Source organism: Pestalotiopsis fici (genome assembly GCF_000516985.1).
Source record: "Pestalotiopsis fici W106-1 unplaced genomic scaffold PFICI_Scf_7, whole genome shotgun sequence".
Lineage (NCBI taxonomy): Eukaryota > Fungi > Ascomycota > Sordariomycetes > Amphisphaeriales > Sporocadaceae > Pestalotiopsis > Pestalotiopsis fici.
Genome location: NW_006917097.1, coordinates 2,198,233 through 2,214,571, shown reverse-complemented (window position 1 = coordinate 2,214,571; position 16,339 = coordinate 2,198,233). Strand labels below are relative to the sequence as shown.

Below are 16,339 nucleotides of genomic sequence, written 5' to 3'. Positions count from 1 at the left end.
TTTTTGTTTAAGGTTTCATGGCGTGGGCCGATGGTGTACTCCGCATAGGGACTATATATACTGGTGGGTTTTCGTTTGACACAGTGTCTAATGTTAACTTTCGCCATTTGAATCTTCTTGTTGGTTTTGGTGGCAAGAAGAATCATTTGCCTTGTTAGTGTTTTCGGAACCATCGTAGCTGGCTATTGACTCTTTGTCAAATAACGCGCCGTACAAGGCCGGTAGGGAGAGAGAACACCAGCATAGTATACAGACTATTCGCCAGCGGTATCTACCAAGATGATATTTTCGACTGTCCTGAAGGAGTCCCAACAGTAGAAGGTGATACTCTGATACAGAGAAAGATAACTCCAACATTCGTTGGCTATCTAGGTGGGTAGCCGGTCTATAAAACCAGAAAGAAAACAAATGGATTCTTCTCCTCTTCTCTACATGGTCTGACCTTGATATCTATAGAAGAATCTACCCTATTCCGGACAATTACAGACTTTTATTCCCATTTTGCCCCTCTCTCACTCATGTTGATCTTTTCATTCTCGCCGTTTTCGTCATACTTTTTCCCGGCGTGCGACAGACTCAATTATCGAACCTTGGAAGTACATGATTGTGTGATTCCAATAAAAAAGACTTGAATACCCCATGGAAATTTTCAAGTCATAGTTTTCAATTCGCCGCGCAAGCATCTGGGGAGGCATGCGAGCGCCAGCAAAAATATTCTGATTGGTGGCCACGTCGAGGGGGGAACAAAACCAAGAGTATTGCCGTTGTCTTGTGTTTAGCCATACATCTTCCGTGATAATATTACGGTTTAGTAAGGTACGTCAAAACTAATATGTTTGCCAATGTTGATGCCCCTTATCGATTTAACAAATGAAGTGTCTTCTCGTACAGAAAGAGCCAGGAATTAGATATTACCAAGTCAGATTTTCGTGTTTTGACAAAACGACTCAATTATAGATTCTTTTGAGATGCTGGCTCGCCATCAGATGGAGTGGTCACGATACTCCGAAGCGCGCGGGGTTGGCGCCGCGCAACTCCGATAAAACAACAGGCCACCCTATATGTATCCATCCGTCTGCAACCTCGTGTACCATTCACAGCAAATACTCTTTTAAAAAAATTCTTTATATTTCCATTGGCCTATGAATATCCACAGAAGAAAACGACAAGCGGATTAGACAACGTCCAAAGGGGATTTTCCTTGTCCAACGTGTGGTCTCGCCGAATCCCCCCAATGCAGTGCATTCGGGGCCTCCGTGTCTTGGCGTTATCGCTGCTATGGGGCACCACTGCTCTCGCGCAAACAGAGACGCAGAAAGTGCTGACGAGTGCTGGAAAACGCGATCCCCTTGATGCGGGTTTTGAGAAATTGGCACTCGAGTTGCTGGATGAATGGCATGTTCCGGGATTGTCGATTGCCGTTGTGGATGGGGATGAGACTTGGGCAGCGGTGAGTTTGCATCTTGAGTCGAGAGAGAAAGCATGATACTGGAATTGTGATGGCTGGGTCACTTTCAATCGGTCATCAGGAGACTCGATGAAGAATAGGATACTTGCTGTCGTTTATGATGAGACTCTGGAGTTTTTGGGGTCAAGACTATAACTTGCAATATTCAAGTAGTCCAAATCCTGAATTGAGATTTTGGCTATTCGGATGATACAAAAAACTAATACGACTATAGGGCTACGGCAATGCAACTTTCCCTTCCACGCCCGCCACACCGTCAACTCTTTACTACGCCGGAAGCACCACCAAGGCCTTCACCGCAGCCATCATCTCCCTGCTCATCGACTCGGGCAACTACTCGGGCTTGGGCTGGCGGACGCCCCTCTCGTCGCTGATTAGGGACGACTTTGTCCTGATGCCCGAATATGAATGGGCCCAGGAGCACCTTACGCTCGAGGACGCCATGTCACACCGGACCGGCTTTCCCCGGCACGACAAGTCCCTCGGCACACGATACGGACCCGACGGGCACCCGGCCACCGTGGCCGACCTGACCCGGTCGCTGCGCCATCTGCCCATGGTGACCGAGCCCCGGACCGACTACCGCTACTGCAACCTCATGTGGATAGTCGTGTCTCATGTCGTGGAGGTGCTGACGGGCTCATGGCTCGGCAATCTCATGCGCGATCTGATCTGGCGCCCACTCGGCATGAATTCGACCTACCTCTCACTCGAAGACGCCCTGGCCAGCCCCGAGCACCTCGCCATGGGCTACTACTGGGACTACCAAAGTGGCGGCGGCGGCGGCTACAGCGAAGTTCCCTTTGCCGGGCTGCGCGAGGGCAGCGGCGCCGGCGGCATCGTCAGCAACGTGCTCGACTACACGCGCTGGCTGCGCTGCCTGCTGGACGAGGCAGGCCCCTTGTCCAAAGCGGGCCACGCGGCGGTCAAGACGCCGCACATCACGGGCGCCGGCGGCGCCTTTGGCTGGGACGCGGCGCCGAGCTACGCCCTGGGCTGGGTGGCGGCAACGTACCGGGGCCATCGCGTGTTTCGCCACAGCGGCGGCATGCTGGCGTACGGCGCCGACGTCTGGTTCCTGCCGCAGCTGCGCTTTGCTGTCGTGACCATGGGTAACACGGCCATTACGAGCAACACGGCCGGCCAGCTTCTTGGGTGGAAGCTGATTGACGATAAGCTGGGCGTACCAGAGGGGGAGAGGTATGATAGGCACTCCCAGTAAGTTATTGCAACTAGAGCACGACCCCAGCTAAACCTCCCCGTTTGCTTTGTGTATCTTGGTAGGTTTACTGACCTGTACTCTCACCAGTGCCAAGGAGTCCTTGAATGGTCTGCTGCATCAGTTCGACAAGGCAGTGGATCACCTCTATCCGGACCGGGCTGACCCGCCAGTGTCCCGAGCTCTGCCCCTGGAAGAGTACACTGGCACATACTTCCATCCAGGATATCTCAACATGACCATTGAACTCGGTCTCGAGAAGGATCAGCTCCGGTCTGTGCGAAACGACTTTGTCTGGCAAATGACCTTTGATTATGTCCACGTCTCTGGCGAGTACTGGATCATCTTTATTGATATGAAGGAAACGCCGAATCAACTCAACGCACAGGTTGCAAAGGCCGAGTTCCGTCTGGGACCGGACGGCAAGGTGAGTGCGCTGATTGCCGAGTTTATGGAAGAGGGAAGCGAGGGCATCGTTACTTTCGAAAAGGTTGCATAGCGACGGCCCGTAGTACAAGACAGACGAGAGTGAACACAAAATATAAAATCGACGAAATAATTTTGGGCTGTATTCATGCAACTATATAGTAGTAAAGATATCAAGACCATGATAGAGAAGGGCTTGAATCCTGCGCAGCAGGACACCAGTCTCGGGCTTAATTTCAAGTGCCTTGATAGACCGTGTCCGAACGTTGTAGGAAACAACTCCTTCCATGGCTGGTGGTATTGTTGCAAAAGACACATGACTGTAGCCAGATGACTGAAACAAGGGCCTACAACTTTCGAGCAATGTTAGCAATGATGCGTGACAAGGTCGAGCAAAGGAATCAGAGTGATTGAAGTGCAAGTCAGACTGTTGAGCTTGATAAATTAAGAAGTCCACACAGAAGATTCGGTTGGCCGTTCTTAAGAAGTGATTGTCATCATGAAATAGAGAAGCCACGAGAAGCCGTGGCAGGTATGTTGAAAAGGTGGTGAAATGAGCTTACCAAAAGGAAAAACTGCTGTGAGCAGAAGTGAGTAAATTGTCTAGACGACTGCTCATAATACGGTGTCTCTAGCTTGCTTCGTGACAAGACATTATTTTTATTGTCGTTGCAATATGGAAAAGTGCAAAACAAAAGATGGCGGCTGCTGGCCCGAATTTTGTAGTGAGGGTTTGAAAACGGAAAAAATCAACGGCGCCAAAACTTTTGGGACTTTGACTGGTCACCCGCCTTCCGCCACGTGATCTCACAAAAAAGACCCGCTTTCGCTCAAGGCCCAAAGGGAATCCGACCGCCCATTCGCCCGCATCCCAATTCGCTGGAATTGATTGGACCGGGCCCAAAGCTCTCCTCAATTGCTCAACGACAAGTCGTCCGTCCCGTCCCTCTCAGAGTTGCGCCAGTTTCTCTGTTTCGTCGCAGCTCGACCTCCACGTCAATTCGACCTCGACACCAGAATCGTCACACGTCGCCCTCTTCCGGAATTCGCGCAACCCGCCTGATCCGGTAGTAACCCATTTTGCCAAACGAATCCGTTTCGTGGGCCGTCGACTACAGAAAATCGAGCATCCAAAACTCGAACATTATACCAAACAAATACCCAGACACAAAAAACATCATGCCCGCCGTTCGCCCACAAGCCGCCGTCCGGGCGACCCGCGCCCTGGCGAGCACCTCGTCGCAGCAGTCGGCCCGCTCCTTCTCGGCCACCAGCGCCCAAAAGGCCAGCCACGGTCCCCAGTACGACCCTCCAACCGGCTGGCTGTTTGGCGTCAAGCCCGGCGAGAAGTACCAGAACGAGGGTTGGGAGAAACCCTTCATCTACGGCTTCTGCGGCTCCATTGTCCTCGCTGCCATTGCGTACGGCTTCAAGCCCGACACCTCGTGAGTTTTCCCTCCGGGCAAACCCGTCTTCTTTGCTCTCTCGTTATTATTACGTCAGACGTTCGCGCCGGGTCAGTCAGGTCGGCATGGGTTGGGAAGGGGAGGGGATGATGAACTCCCTAGGTGATGCGTGCATAGCTACTTGGGAAAAATAACGACCGATGCGGGAGTCTTTCAAGCGAGAGCCCCAAGCTTTTCATATGAAACCTCACCAGCTACCAAACCAGATGCTAACTATCATCAACAGGATACAGACTTGGGCACTCGAGGAGGCTCGCAGGAGGTTAGAAGCCGAGGGCATCTTGGAGGACCCCGAGAAGAAATAAAGAGACACCTCCAACGCCCGAATCCATCAGAGCAAGGACGGGTGCTTTCTTTACCAGCATCAACATTGTCATGAACAGTCAAACAAGATGAGCTGAGAGAGAGAAAAGCCCCAGACCTCCGCATGGAGGGAAAGCGAACATTTCTCCACCAAAAGATACGAGAAGAAATGACCGCGGACCTCCCATCTGTACATGAAACCTCTGCCAAACCAAACCCCCAAGAAAAAAACAAACTACAAACACTTGTTTTTATTTATTTTATCGTAAACTCTCCTTTGTTGCCCCGGGACTTGAGCCTGTATTTTGATGAGTCGAAGGGAGGAGGTGGGAGAAGAGGGTTTTCTTTGAAAGAAAGGAGACTTAGAAGGGATAGGCAGCATCACATCATAGACGTGGGAGCCCTCTCCCGACTTAGATCTGGGACGAGGCTGACCTCACTTTGCTGGTCCGAAAATTTGATTTTTATTCACATGCTATCAATACTCTCGAGCCCGGTTTTGATTGACGATCAAGATGTGGATGAGACTCGACTGAGTGTGCTTGATGCAAATCTTGCGAGCTGTGCCTACAACCTGCCTCACCGTTCTTGTGATGACTCGGCCTCTTCTTACCGCTTGGCGAGATAGAGCATGAATGAGGCACGTATCTAGGATGAGTCACGAGGAACTCCCTCGTTACACTCTACCCTCGGTCAGCGAGATCGGCAAGATCGCGATGCCATCTCATGACGGCATTTCACAAGTGAGCTAAGAGCAGTCCTACAGTTGGTTGACATGCACTCATTTACCAGCTATTTTTCACGGCCGCTTCTAAAGTCATGGAGTGACAAAAGAAAGAAAATAAAAAATTGGGTGGAAACCAGTGGTTCTCTTCATAAATGAAATATTCTGATATTCAGGTAAATTAAGCAAAAATCGCCGCTTGTTTCTACATAATCTCGTTCTAGTCCGGGTATAGTAGATTGAACCAATGAGCTCACAACATATCTTGCTCACTTTTCGCTGTCTAAGCACGCCATTTTATATGACTGTCTTTCTTTTTCTTTCTGTTTGCATTGAGAAAACTCGAAGATGGTGTCCTCTAGCAAGGGTGGCTCCACTGGTGGTCGGGCTCGTCACCGTACTGGATAGCCTCCATCCAGCCCTTCATTCTCAGGGCAATCTCGCCAGACTCCTCGAGGTCGCTGAGGCCGCAGTCCACGAGTTGGCCCTTCCAGCTAATCTTGCGGACGGGGCTCACAATGGCAGCGGTACCTGCGCCAAAGGCCTCAATCATGCGGCCCTCGGCCGAGGCCTCGGCAAGCTCCTTCATCGTGTACTTGCGCTCAATGATATTCCAGCCCTCGGGGGCCAGCTTCTCGCGGGCCAGAGCCAGGATCGAGTCACGGGTGACACCCTCGAGAATGGTGCCGTCCAGCGGGGCGGTGAGGAGCTCCTTCTGGCCCGTCTCCTTGTTCTTGATGGCGACAAACATGTTCATGGTGCCGACCTCGGTGACGTATTCCTCCTCGCCAAAGAGCCACAAGTTCTGCTGGAAGCCACGGCTGGCGGCCTCGAGCTGGGGCAGGATGCAGGGAGCGTAGTTGGCGCCGAGCTTCTTGTCGCCGACACCGCCGGGCCAGGCACGCACGGCGTAGTCGGTGGCCTCTAGGGAGACGGCCTTGAAGCCGGTGGGGTAGTACGGGCCGACGGGACTGGCGATCACGTACAGCAGGGCGCTGCCGGGCGGGCCAACGCCGAGAGTCTTTTGGGTACCAATCATGGTCGGGCGCAGGTAGAGAGAGTAGCCGCGCTCATTGGGGATAAAGCGCTCCTCGAGCTTGGCAAATTTGGCAATCAGCTCGATGAGCGCGGTGGGCTCAAAGGTGGGCAGGGCGATGCGGGCTGAGGACTTGTTGAATCGCTCCATGTTCTTGTCTGGGCGGAAGAGGCGCACGTTGCCCGACTTGTCCTTGTAGGCCTTCATGCCCTCGAAGCACTCAAAGGCATAGTGGAACACACAGGTGGCCGGGTCGAGCGAGAGGTTCTGGTAAGGTGCGATCTTGGGCTCCAGCCAACCGTCTTGTTGTGTCCATTCTATCGTGAGCATGTGATCTGTTTGGCAAGACTGTTAGTCGAATGACGCTATTTTACAGAAGCAGGTCTGAACTCTTTTACCTGTGAACTCTCTGCCAAATACGAGCGTCTTGGGATCGCTCGGGGTCCTAGGCGAGGACGTTTCTGTGATACTAAGCTTTGTAGGGTCGATGCCAACGGGCTTCGAAGTGGAAGCGGCCTTTGGCTGGATGCTGTAGCATCTCGAAGCCTGTGCCGAGGCCAAAGGAAGCAATTGGCGAGCTGCAGGAGCTCTGAAAGCCCTCCCGGCTCTTGGGAGTACCTGTCGCAACATAGTTTCGTGGCTTTTTGGCTTTGTATGATAATGCAGACTTGGGTTTCAAGCAGACAGCAGTCTCAGGAACGAATTGTAAGTGTTCTAGAGTGGGACGCAGTTGCCAAACTGTACACGAGAGAATTGAGAGAAGACAATAAAAGGCAACACAAGTCAATTGAGTCACGCAAACCGAGATGTAATAGTAAGCTGATGGGAAAAGGTGCCGGTATCGTGATGGGAAAATAATTAGATGGAGCGCCGCTAAAGCGAGCCCAACAGCGGTGTCGGAGGACGTCGGCTGCTACCGACATGGGCTAGAATGGACCCCTTTTGGGGATATCGGGGTACATCGCACCATCTTCCAGCCAATAAGCTTAACCAGAGACGTCAGCTATGGATGTGTCGCGACTCCAGTGCCCGTGCCTGGCTTTGCTCGGGTTCCGAGTATTGTTATGCTGCTAGAAAGTCAATGCCCTTTCTACCCGTTGTTAACCATTGTTCGCATGCAGCGGGCCTCGAGTCAGCGACAAAAGAATACGGCCAGGCGCGTTATGACCGATACCTACCTTCTCTTTCTCTTTCTCGGTGATCCATAACATACAGGGTCCTATGGAATGCATGGAGGAATGGTATAGATAATTCGGGGTAATTATACGCATTTGCGCATCCAGCAATTCGGATGTTTGATAGGTAGCATCAGTTACAGGACGGTCCCCCCAAACCCCCCACTCAGTCAGCAACTCCAATTCCATTTGTATCACTTTTCGCGCCAACTTGTTGTAATATTGGAACAAAAGTAAAAAAGTAAAGCTTGGCTGCAATTCGGACGAAAAAGCAAAGCCACACCTGTCATCTTTTTCTTATACGATCCCGTCTGAGTTGTTGCACACCTGTGCTTTTGGGGGGAGAAAAAACCTTGGTCTGGCTTATTCAAGTTCAATTGTGATTACTTTGATTGAGGTCGATTGTTTCGGAGCTGGGCAACGCTGAACTCCCACGGGCCGTACCCGCGAACGATAACGATAGCGCGACATCAAGCCATCAATCGCGATTTCAGGGGCGCGACCTGACAGCGAAACAACGCCTCAACGTGCGAGGCCTGCCGTTAGGCAATCATTCAAAAAGACAGCTTGACTGAGGCCTGAGTATCGGAGGCACGAGCCATTTTCACTTGCTGATCCAGCCTGGCCTGCAGTGTCCGATAGACTCACAAGAGCTTTAGGTACTTTGCGATTGGGCTACGTATCTTATTGTGGCCCAAAGCTCAAGCTACCCAGAGTCGCAAAACAACCAGCACAAGACCCATCGCTGCTCACTTGTCCTCCAGGCAATGATCTCGAAGCTGGTCGGAAGGTGCTAGAGCAGCCTGCACGAACCTGTCGACAGCATTACGCACTCTACTATACGATATAGAAATAATACGAACCAAGACCCGCCGAGAGCTCAGAGTGCGCGCGCCGCCACCGCCGAGACAACATGTTTTCCTCTCTGAAAAGCAGCTTTACCTCGAACATATCGAGCAATTACTCAATCTCGACAAGTGTAACTTCAACGGCCGGCCCGTGGAAGATATACGATGCCACATCAAAGAAGACCAAGAAGTCTTATTCTGTCTTTGTCTTCGATAGGAAATCACTCGATTCCCATGGCAACTCCTTGGGCCGATCGAGCGCGAGTGCTTTCAAGAGAGCCACAGAAGAAGTCGTCGAGCGGCTGAAAAAGGAAGTTTCGTGTCTTGCGAGGCTGCGGCATCCCAGCGTACTGGAATTGGTTGAACCGGTTGAAGAGACAAGAGGTGGCGGCTTGCAATTCGTGACTGAAGCTGTGACCGCATCTTTAAGCGCTCTACTTGCAGAAAAGGATGACCAAGAAAGAGCCGGAGGCATCAACGGGCGCCCCAGCCGCTATGTTACAGAGTCCCCCGATGGAACCAGGCGCAGAAGAGAGCTCGAAATTGATGAATTGGAGATACAAAAGGGACTGCTGCAAGTTAGCAAGGCCCTCGAGTTCCTCCATGAAAATGCTGGTCTGGCACATGGAAACTTGACGCCTGATGCCATTTTGGTCAACGCCAAGTCAGACTGGAAGATCAGTGGTCTCGCGTTTTGCAGTCCACCAGAAGGCTCGACCAAGCCCACTTCAGTACAGGCCATCAGCCTGTCCGAAGCCCTTAACCTGGATCCTCGCCTTCCCAAATATGTGCAACTTAATCTCGACTATACTTCACCAGACTTTGTTCTAGACAATAACCTCACCACGTCTGCCGACATGTTCTCACTTGGTCTCTTGTGCGTTGCTTTATATAATTCGCCACACCAGTCCCCAATCGAGTGTCACTCGAGCGTATCGACGTACAAACGGGCTTTCAGCTCGTCTTCGACAGTGCCATCAGCTTCAAATAACTTTTTGTCGAAAAGACCCCTTCCAAGAGAGCTTGCAAACTATGTTTTGCCACGGCTTATCACGCGGAGGCCTGCTCAACGCATGACTGCCAAGGAGTTCCAGGACAGCGAATATTTTGACAATATTCTAGTTTCAACGATCAGGTTCTTGGATACGTTTCCGGCAAAAACACCAGGTGAAAAACAGTCATTTATGAAAGGACTGAACAAAGTCTTGCCTTCTTTTCCCAAATCAGTCATGGAGAGGAAGCTTTTGCCTGCCTTGATAGAAGAACTCAAGGACAGGGATCTCCTGTCACTTATCCTGCAAAATATCTTCAAGATCGTTGAACTACTCCCATCTGGTAAAAGGCCCTTTAGCGACTTGGTAAGGCCAAAGCTCAAAGAGATATTTGTGACGAATGTCAAAAAGGAGCAAGCCCAGGAAAAAGACCCGGCTCGCGATGCAGGTCTCATGATGGTGCTTGAAAATACTGACATTATTGCTGCCAACTGCTCTGGCAAAGAGTTCAAAGACGGTAAGCTCCCTTGTGGTTTCCCAAATATGCTATAATGACTGACAGTTGTAGACATTCTGCCAATCCTCATGACGGCCGTTGAGTCCCCAACACCAGCTCTGGTTGACGTGGCCATGCGCGGGCTGCCTGCAATTTTACCAATCCTGGATTTTAGCACCATCAAGAACGAGCTCTTCCCAGTCATCGCAACAGTTTTTAGTAGGACAAACAGTCTTGCTATCAAAGTGCGGGGACTGCAGGCTTTTGTCATCCTGTGTGGTGGCTCAGCCCATCCAGAGAATGAAAGCGACGGCCTGGATGGTTTCAGCGGCGAAAGAAAGAAGAAAACCTCGTCTTCTAGCGCCCTTGACAAGTACACAATGCAAGAGAAGATTGTACCACTGATCAAAGCAATCAAGACGAAAGAGCCTGCCGTGATGGTGGCAGCTCTCAATGTTTTGAGAGTGATAGGCGATGTTGCCGATGCAGAGTTTGTGGCAATGGATATTCTGCCAATCCTCTGGAACATGAGCTTAGGACCGTTGCTCGACTTGAAGCAATTCCAGACTTTTATGGAATTAATCAAGTCTCTCTCCAAGAGAGTTGAGGATGAGCAGACCAAGAAACTTCAAGAACTTTCTGCAGGCAGCACAAGTACCAAACCTTTGGAGAGTGAGGATTTCATGGCATTCGGAGGCATCACAGGGACGCAGTTCGACTCGAGCACCAACGGCGCTTCTGCCGACGATTTTGAGCGTTTGGTAAAGGGAAGAGTTACTGTTGGCCAAGACTCGAGCAATCCCATGGACTCTAGTGGCTGGGAGTCCGGGCCATCGCGGGCAACATCACCGCCGGCCAAGTCCACAACTCCTGCCTTTTCGTGGTCGACGCCAAGTCCTACGGCAACGGCAGCAGCAGCCCCAACAAGCGGCTTTGCTCCGCCAAAGCCTCAGTCTTCGTTCAGAACCGTCACTCCTGATCTGGCCAATATCCAGCCCCTCTCACCCTCTTCGACTCAATTTTCCCAACCGCTTCAGCCTTCTAGTACCATGAGCCCAGCTTCAGCAGCACCCGCCAATCCATGGGCCTCAACGACACCGGCAGCTACTGCAGCATCCAACCCATGGGCTTCATCTTCAACAATGACGGCAAACGCAATGTCACCGCCGTCCATGTCCATGGCTGGCATGGGCCTGAACCAGCAGCGTCCCGCCTTGCAATCCAGTCTCTCATCCTTTTCGTTGGCACCGCCACCAAGCGCGGGCACGCCATCCTCATCGTCCAGCTTTAGTCTGCCGAAACCCCCAGGGGCTTCGCCAATGGGCGGCCAGACCCCATCGTTTGGTCAATCCGCAAGCTTTGGCGGCATGAGCAGCAACACAATGGCTGGCATGAACAGCATGAACAATAGCATGGGCGGCGGCGGCATGATGAATAGCATGAACAGTATGAACAGCATGAACAACATGATGGCGCCAATCAAGCCCATGGGCACGGGTGGTAGCATGGGAGGTATGAGCATGAACTCCATGAACAGCATGAATAAGATGGGCGGCATGGGCATGGGCATGAACATGGGTGGTCTACAACAACCAGCGCAGCAGCAACAACAGCAGAAGCCACCCGGTGCCACTTTGGACAAATACGAAAGTCTCTTGTAGAAGTAATCAGCGGCCTCGAGAGAGGAGTAGGGGATCAAAAGAAGGCCGAGAGCGATACCATGTTGAGATACCAATTTCATTAAAAAAAAAAAAAAGCATGATGCTCAGAAGTTATCACGATTGGCTTAAATATGTTTTGAAGACTTGAAAACCTATCACGAATTGTTGCAGTGCATGTTGACATACAAAATGACAGTCATCAACGTAGTTGTTTCTCTGACAAAACTGACTAACTATGCAGGCATCCATTTCCCTAGCCATGTTCAAATCTTCCTGACAAGTGACCTGGGTACTCGCAATACTGAGGTGGCCACACGCGGATCAAGAAGCTTTTTTTTTGGGGGCCAACAAAACAATACCCTAAGCCGAATACAATCTGCAAGGTGGCTCGCAATACAAGATGGGGTTATTGAAACACACTTCCTCATGGGGGTTTCCTAGCTTTCCTTAAAACGCCTTGCCACAACTCAGTTCCATAATAACGCCTCTTCCCCTGACCAACAAGCTTAAGCCGCGTGGGAAGACAAAAGAAAATACAAAGATGCCAGAAGAGTAATTATTCAAGGCGTAATCAACTGCCGCCAAGACATGGCAGTCAAGAAGCTTGGTGGTTTGGTGTATGGTGACTAACCACGTAAACGCTTGGAAGTAGCCTCGCGCGGCGGACTGCTCTCGGCCTCCCGCTTCTGACCATGCGATGCGGTGCCTGTCTTAGATCGGCGCCAGCTGTCGAAGGGGCTGCGTCTTCCAGTACGCTTGGCTGGAGTCTCTTCAGCAAGTAATCTCTTGCTGACACGAGTAGCCCGGGCGCTAGCCGGAGGGGAGGCAGGTGCAAAGCGAGGAGCTGCGGGTGTATCGGGTACAATCTTTTCCTGAGGCTCCTGGGGTGTTTGTGATTGCTCCTCCTCGGGTTCGATGATGGTGGGGTTGGGGTTGGCGTGATCCTCGATATCTGTAGCTGCTTCCTCCTCATCCGTGTCATGGCTGGCCTTCTTCTTCTCTTGGGCCGGGAAAAGAAGGCGAGGCTTGATAGATGAGCGAGTGATTCTTCGAGGCGGAGAGCCAAGGCGATCAAGTCGGTCAATCAGTGGCGATGAAGCCTGGGCGTCCACATTTACTGTTGAGCCATCAAGCTCATTTTCGTCCTCATTATGAGGAATACCATCTTCGCGAGGCTTCCAGAAAGTCTTTCCGCGGCTATAGACAATTATCAGCTGATGTGCTTGGGATGAAAGGGGTCAAAAATCAAAGTGACTTACAATACGTAGACTATGCCGTCGCCACGCTGAACAGCTTCCTCCACAGGAACTCTGCCAACACCAGGTATCGAGACCTTCTTAACTCTGGTGCTCCGGCGTGTGCTGGTAGGTTGGGGGTCCTCAGTGTTGCCATAGAATGGGTTTTCAGCGCTACCGTCAACCTCGGGTAATCTGTCGCGCGAGTCGGTGAAGATGGTGATATCCTCCTCAACTTCTTCGGCTCTGAAGCTCTCCAATGACAGACCTGTGTAGGTCTTGGTCTTTCTCTTGCGTGGAGAAGCGACAGAGTTGCTCGACGAAGACTCTGAAGCGAAAAGGTTGCGTGCAACCGCGCGGACACCAGCTTCGAGATTGTCGTCGGGCTGCTTACGGGGTGTTTTGGAGGGGGTTGGCAACATGGTCGCCACGCTCAGATTGTTTGTTGACTTGGATTGGGGGGCAGAGGTGGGAGCGCTTCGTGCGCTGCTAGGAGCCAGGTGAGTTGCGCGAGGTGCGCGAGTAACAGAGTCCATTGCGGGCGCACGCTTCTTCTGGGGAGAAGTGCCGGGAGTAGAAATGGTGGTTTTCTTCAGTGTTGCGTTGCTGCGAGATGCGACGGCGGCAGATTGGGGTGAAGGAGTGCGGTTTGCGATTCTTGTTGATTTGCGTGGGGAATAAGGTTCCCAGTTGTCCCCGAACGCGCCAAACTTGGGTGTTTGAGGTGTTCGCACGCGCGGGGGTGGTGAAGGCGTATTCGAGAGAACCTCAGCCATGGTGAAGAAAGTGGGTCGATTGACTGGCAAGTTGAGCGAATGAGTGCAAAGACCACTCAGGAATCTGTCCTGCAAAAAGGTTGCGGGTTTCTGGGTAGAAAAGACGTTTCGGTTGACCTGGAGATCCAATCGGCTCGTCTACTGAAATGTTTCGACTCCTCCCAAAGCCAAATTCGATCAATATTCAAAAAATCGGTCGTCGGTTCTGTAGTACCGGCACAACAGGATGCGTCGCGTACTTGGAAATTAATCACAATATGAAGCACTCGAGCACAGAGGTCGCGGTGTTATCTCTCCCTTTGGCTTGCGAGATTGTTCTTCAGGTTCGTGGAGGCGAAAGCAACAGTGTGAATCTGGATACTCGGTTGGGGCCGATTGATCGTTAGGGATCTTGTGGGAATGAGCCAGTCGAAAGGGCACAATCTTCAAGCGGTGAGTTGGTTATTGCTGCGGGCGTGTCTGCGGCTCGTGGAGTTGCAAACGGTCCTTTCTTTCATCGAATGTAAACAATGTGCATACGTTATACTCGAACATTAAATGCATCTGAGAGCGCGGCACAGCGGTCGGCGACAAACGAGTCGAATATATTTGCACAGGGTCAAAAGGGAAGAGGTTGACTGTCAACACGACGCTGGCTGTTGTAGGACAAATGGCGTGGGAAAGTGGCTGGGCTGGCATGGCTGGGGGGACCGGCTTTGGCTACAGGAATTTCAAGGAACGTGCATCATTCGTTCCCGTCATTGGGACACCCGACCTTTGGCAAGTACATTGCATGATGTGGGCATCCAGGTGCATTGAAGGTCATGTATCGTGGCTTCGTTGTTTGCAAACTGCAAGCGAATCTATGCACTAAAGACGATAAGAGATTCTGGATGAGCATAGAAATATGTTCCTTTCTAGAATCTCTGCATATTGTGTGTTTGTAACCATGCCACATTGAATGGTGTTGACTATTATCCATTGTATCTGGAGTTGATCGTAGGAAATCACGACAGTACATGTCCCACGTCATTTGTGCTGCAGAGAAAAGGATTGTCCCAAATTTTCCACGGAAAATGCGTTGGCATGCATTGGCATGACGGATCTCCACACCTGGTTGGACCCCCCCTTGTCAACAATGATGTCTGTCCAATTTACGCCCAAGACGCGTCCTGGCCTTTGTCTCCTGAGCTTTGATTCACGTCTTAAACGCGTCGCGATCTGCCCGCCCTACCTACCTGATCTTTAGCGTAAATGCTCGCTCACCAATTGGCTCCACTCCAGCCTGCAGAACGCAAACTTGCCCCGCCTGTAACCCAACATCTGCCGTTCTAGTCCATCTGAGCCCTACCGTTTCCCCAAGCGAGGGGGAATAAGCACATCGTCATTTGTTTTGTTGCGACACCAAAGTAAACACGTCGCTTCCAATCTTGCGACTTTTGACGCTGTATCTTTTGCGTCATTGAGGCTGTGTGTGACCACGTCATTACTGCAGTACTTCATACCCGCCAAGCCACCCTGCCGTCCGTTGCTTCAAACAGTCGGCTGTAGTCGACAGTTTATACCGAGAAACCTCACCGTCGCCTCTTTAGACATAATACTAGTCCGACATCATGTCCGACTTTGACTCTTCTGAACTGGACTTCTCTCCAGTGAAACCGACCGCGCACCATGAGCGACCCAAGACTCCCAAGACCCCCAAGACACCGACCGGCCCACCGCCGCGGACCGACCCTCTGGCCACTTCATCAGATCCAGCGACACGGGAAGAAGCCCTCGAGCGCGAGCTCCATGGCGTAAGGAACATCAATGAGCTTCTCGAAGGCGTAATCGGGACTCTCGAGCGCGCCAAGGGCAACATGGGCACCGTATCGCAGACTGTAAATACAGCCTCGACTTTGCTAAACACTTGGACGCGGATCTTGAGCCAGACCGAGCACAACCAGCGACTGATTCTGAACCCCAATTGGCAGGGTGCCAGCGAGGATCTGAGGGAGATTGAGAATGAGGAACGCTTGAAGCAGGCTGCTCTCGAGAGACGTGCGCTCGAAGAGGAACGACGAAAAGCCGAGGCAGAGCGCAAACGCGCAGAAGAAGAGCGGAGAAGGGAGGCTGCTGCAGCTGTCGGGCCGGGCGCCAGAGGCACCGCTCGTACAAGAAGTACAAGAGGTGTAAGAGGAACTAGAGCGTCAACAGCGAGAGCGCCGACGACAAGAGCAGCAGCTGCTCGAGCGTCCGCTACGACTACAAGAGGGAGTGGCGTCACCGGCGTGAGAGGCACTAGAGGCGGCGTCAGCGCGTACGGTACCAGAAGATTAGAAGCCACAGAGGAGAGCTCGACCAGTTTTGCAAGTGCTAGAAGCGCGAGTGGTATTGGTCGAGGCCTAGGCAGCACGAGGAGCAGAGCAAGAGGCACGAGGTGATTCCGATTTCACGGCCACCAGTCGTATTAATCTAGTCCTCATATTTCGGATTCGTTCCAGTTGGGAGCTTGATTGGCATGCATGAATTCATAGCAGCGTCAATGGAGTTATA

At 51.8% G+C, this 16,339-nt stretch overlaps 6 protein-coding genes across 6 annotated transcripts; 4 read left to right on the top strand and 2 right to left on the bottom strand.

Moving 5' to 3' along the window:
- Positions 1–1,234: 1,234 nt before the first annotated feature.
- Positions 1,235–3,186, top strand: PFICI_10313 (uncharacterized protein; the record flags this gene model as incomplete). The annotated part of the gene is made up of 3 exons (XM_007838894.1): positions 1,235–1,450; positions 1,683–2,686; positions 2,778–3,186. The coding sequence occupies 3 exons, from the start codon at positions 1,235–1,237 to the stop codon at positions 3,184–3,186; spliced, it is 1,629 nt and encodes a 542-aa protein (XP_007837085.1).
- A 1,106-nt stretch (positions 3,187–4,292) lies between these two features.
- PFICI_10312 (uncharacterized protein) lies at positions 4,293–4,884 on the top strand (the record flags this gene model as incomplete). The annotated part of the gene is made up of 2 exons (XM_007838893.1): positions 4,293–4,558; positions 4,806–4,884. 2 exons carry the CDS (start codon positions 4,293–4,295, stop codon positions 4,882–4,884), a joined length of 345 nt encoding a protein of 114 aa, XP_007837084.1.
- Positions 4,885–5,964: 1,080 nt separating this feature from the next.
- PFICI_10311 (Branched-chain-amino-acid aminotransferase) lies at positions 5,965–7,272 on the bottom strand (the record flags this gene model as incomplete). The annotated part of the gene is made up of 2 exons (XM_007838892.1): positions 5,965–6,977; positions 7,041–7,272. 2 exons carry the CDS (start codon positions 7,270–7,272, stop codon positions 5,965–5,967), a joined length of 1,245 nt encoding a protein of 414 aa, XP_007837083.1.
- Positions 7,273–8,730: 1,458 nt separating this feature from the next.
- PFICI_10310 (uncharacterized protein) lies at positions 8,731–11,814 on the top strand (the record flags this gene model as incomplete). Its single annotated transcript, XM_007838891.1, has 2 exons — positions 8,731–10,174; positions 10,226–11,814. 2 exons carry the CDS (start codon positions 8,731–8,733, stop codon positions 11,812–11,814), a joined length of 3,033 nt encoding a protein of 1,010 aa, XP_007837082.1.
- Positions 11,815–12,440: 626 nt separating this feature from the next.
- On the bottom strand, positions 12,441–13,825 carry PFICI_10309 (uncharacterized protein; the record flags this gene model as incomplete). Its single annotated transcript, XM_007838890.1, has 2 exons — positions 12,441–13,011; positions 13,074–13,825. The coding sequence occupies 2 exons, from the start codon at positions 13,823–13,825 to the stop codon at positions 12,441–12,443; spliced, it is 1,323 nt and encodes a 440-aa protein (XP_007837081.1).
- A 1,592-nt stretch (positions 13,826–15,417) lies between these two features.
- On the top strand, positions 15,418–16,227 carry PFICI_10308 (uncharacterized protein; the record flags this gene model as incomplete). The annotated part of the gene is made up of 1 exon (XM_007838889.1): positions 15,418–16,227. One exon carries the CDS (start codon positions 15,418–15,420, stop codon positions 16,225–16,227), a length of 810 nt encoding a protein of 269 aa, XP_007837080.1.
- Between the last annotated feature and the right edge of the window lie 112 nt (positions 16,228–16,339).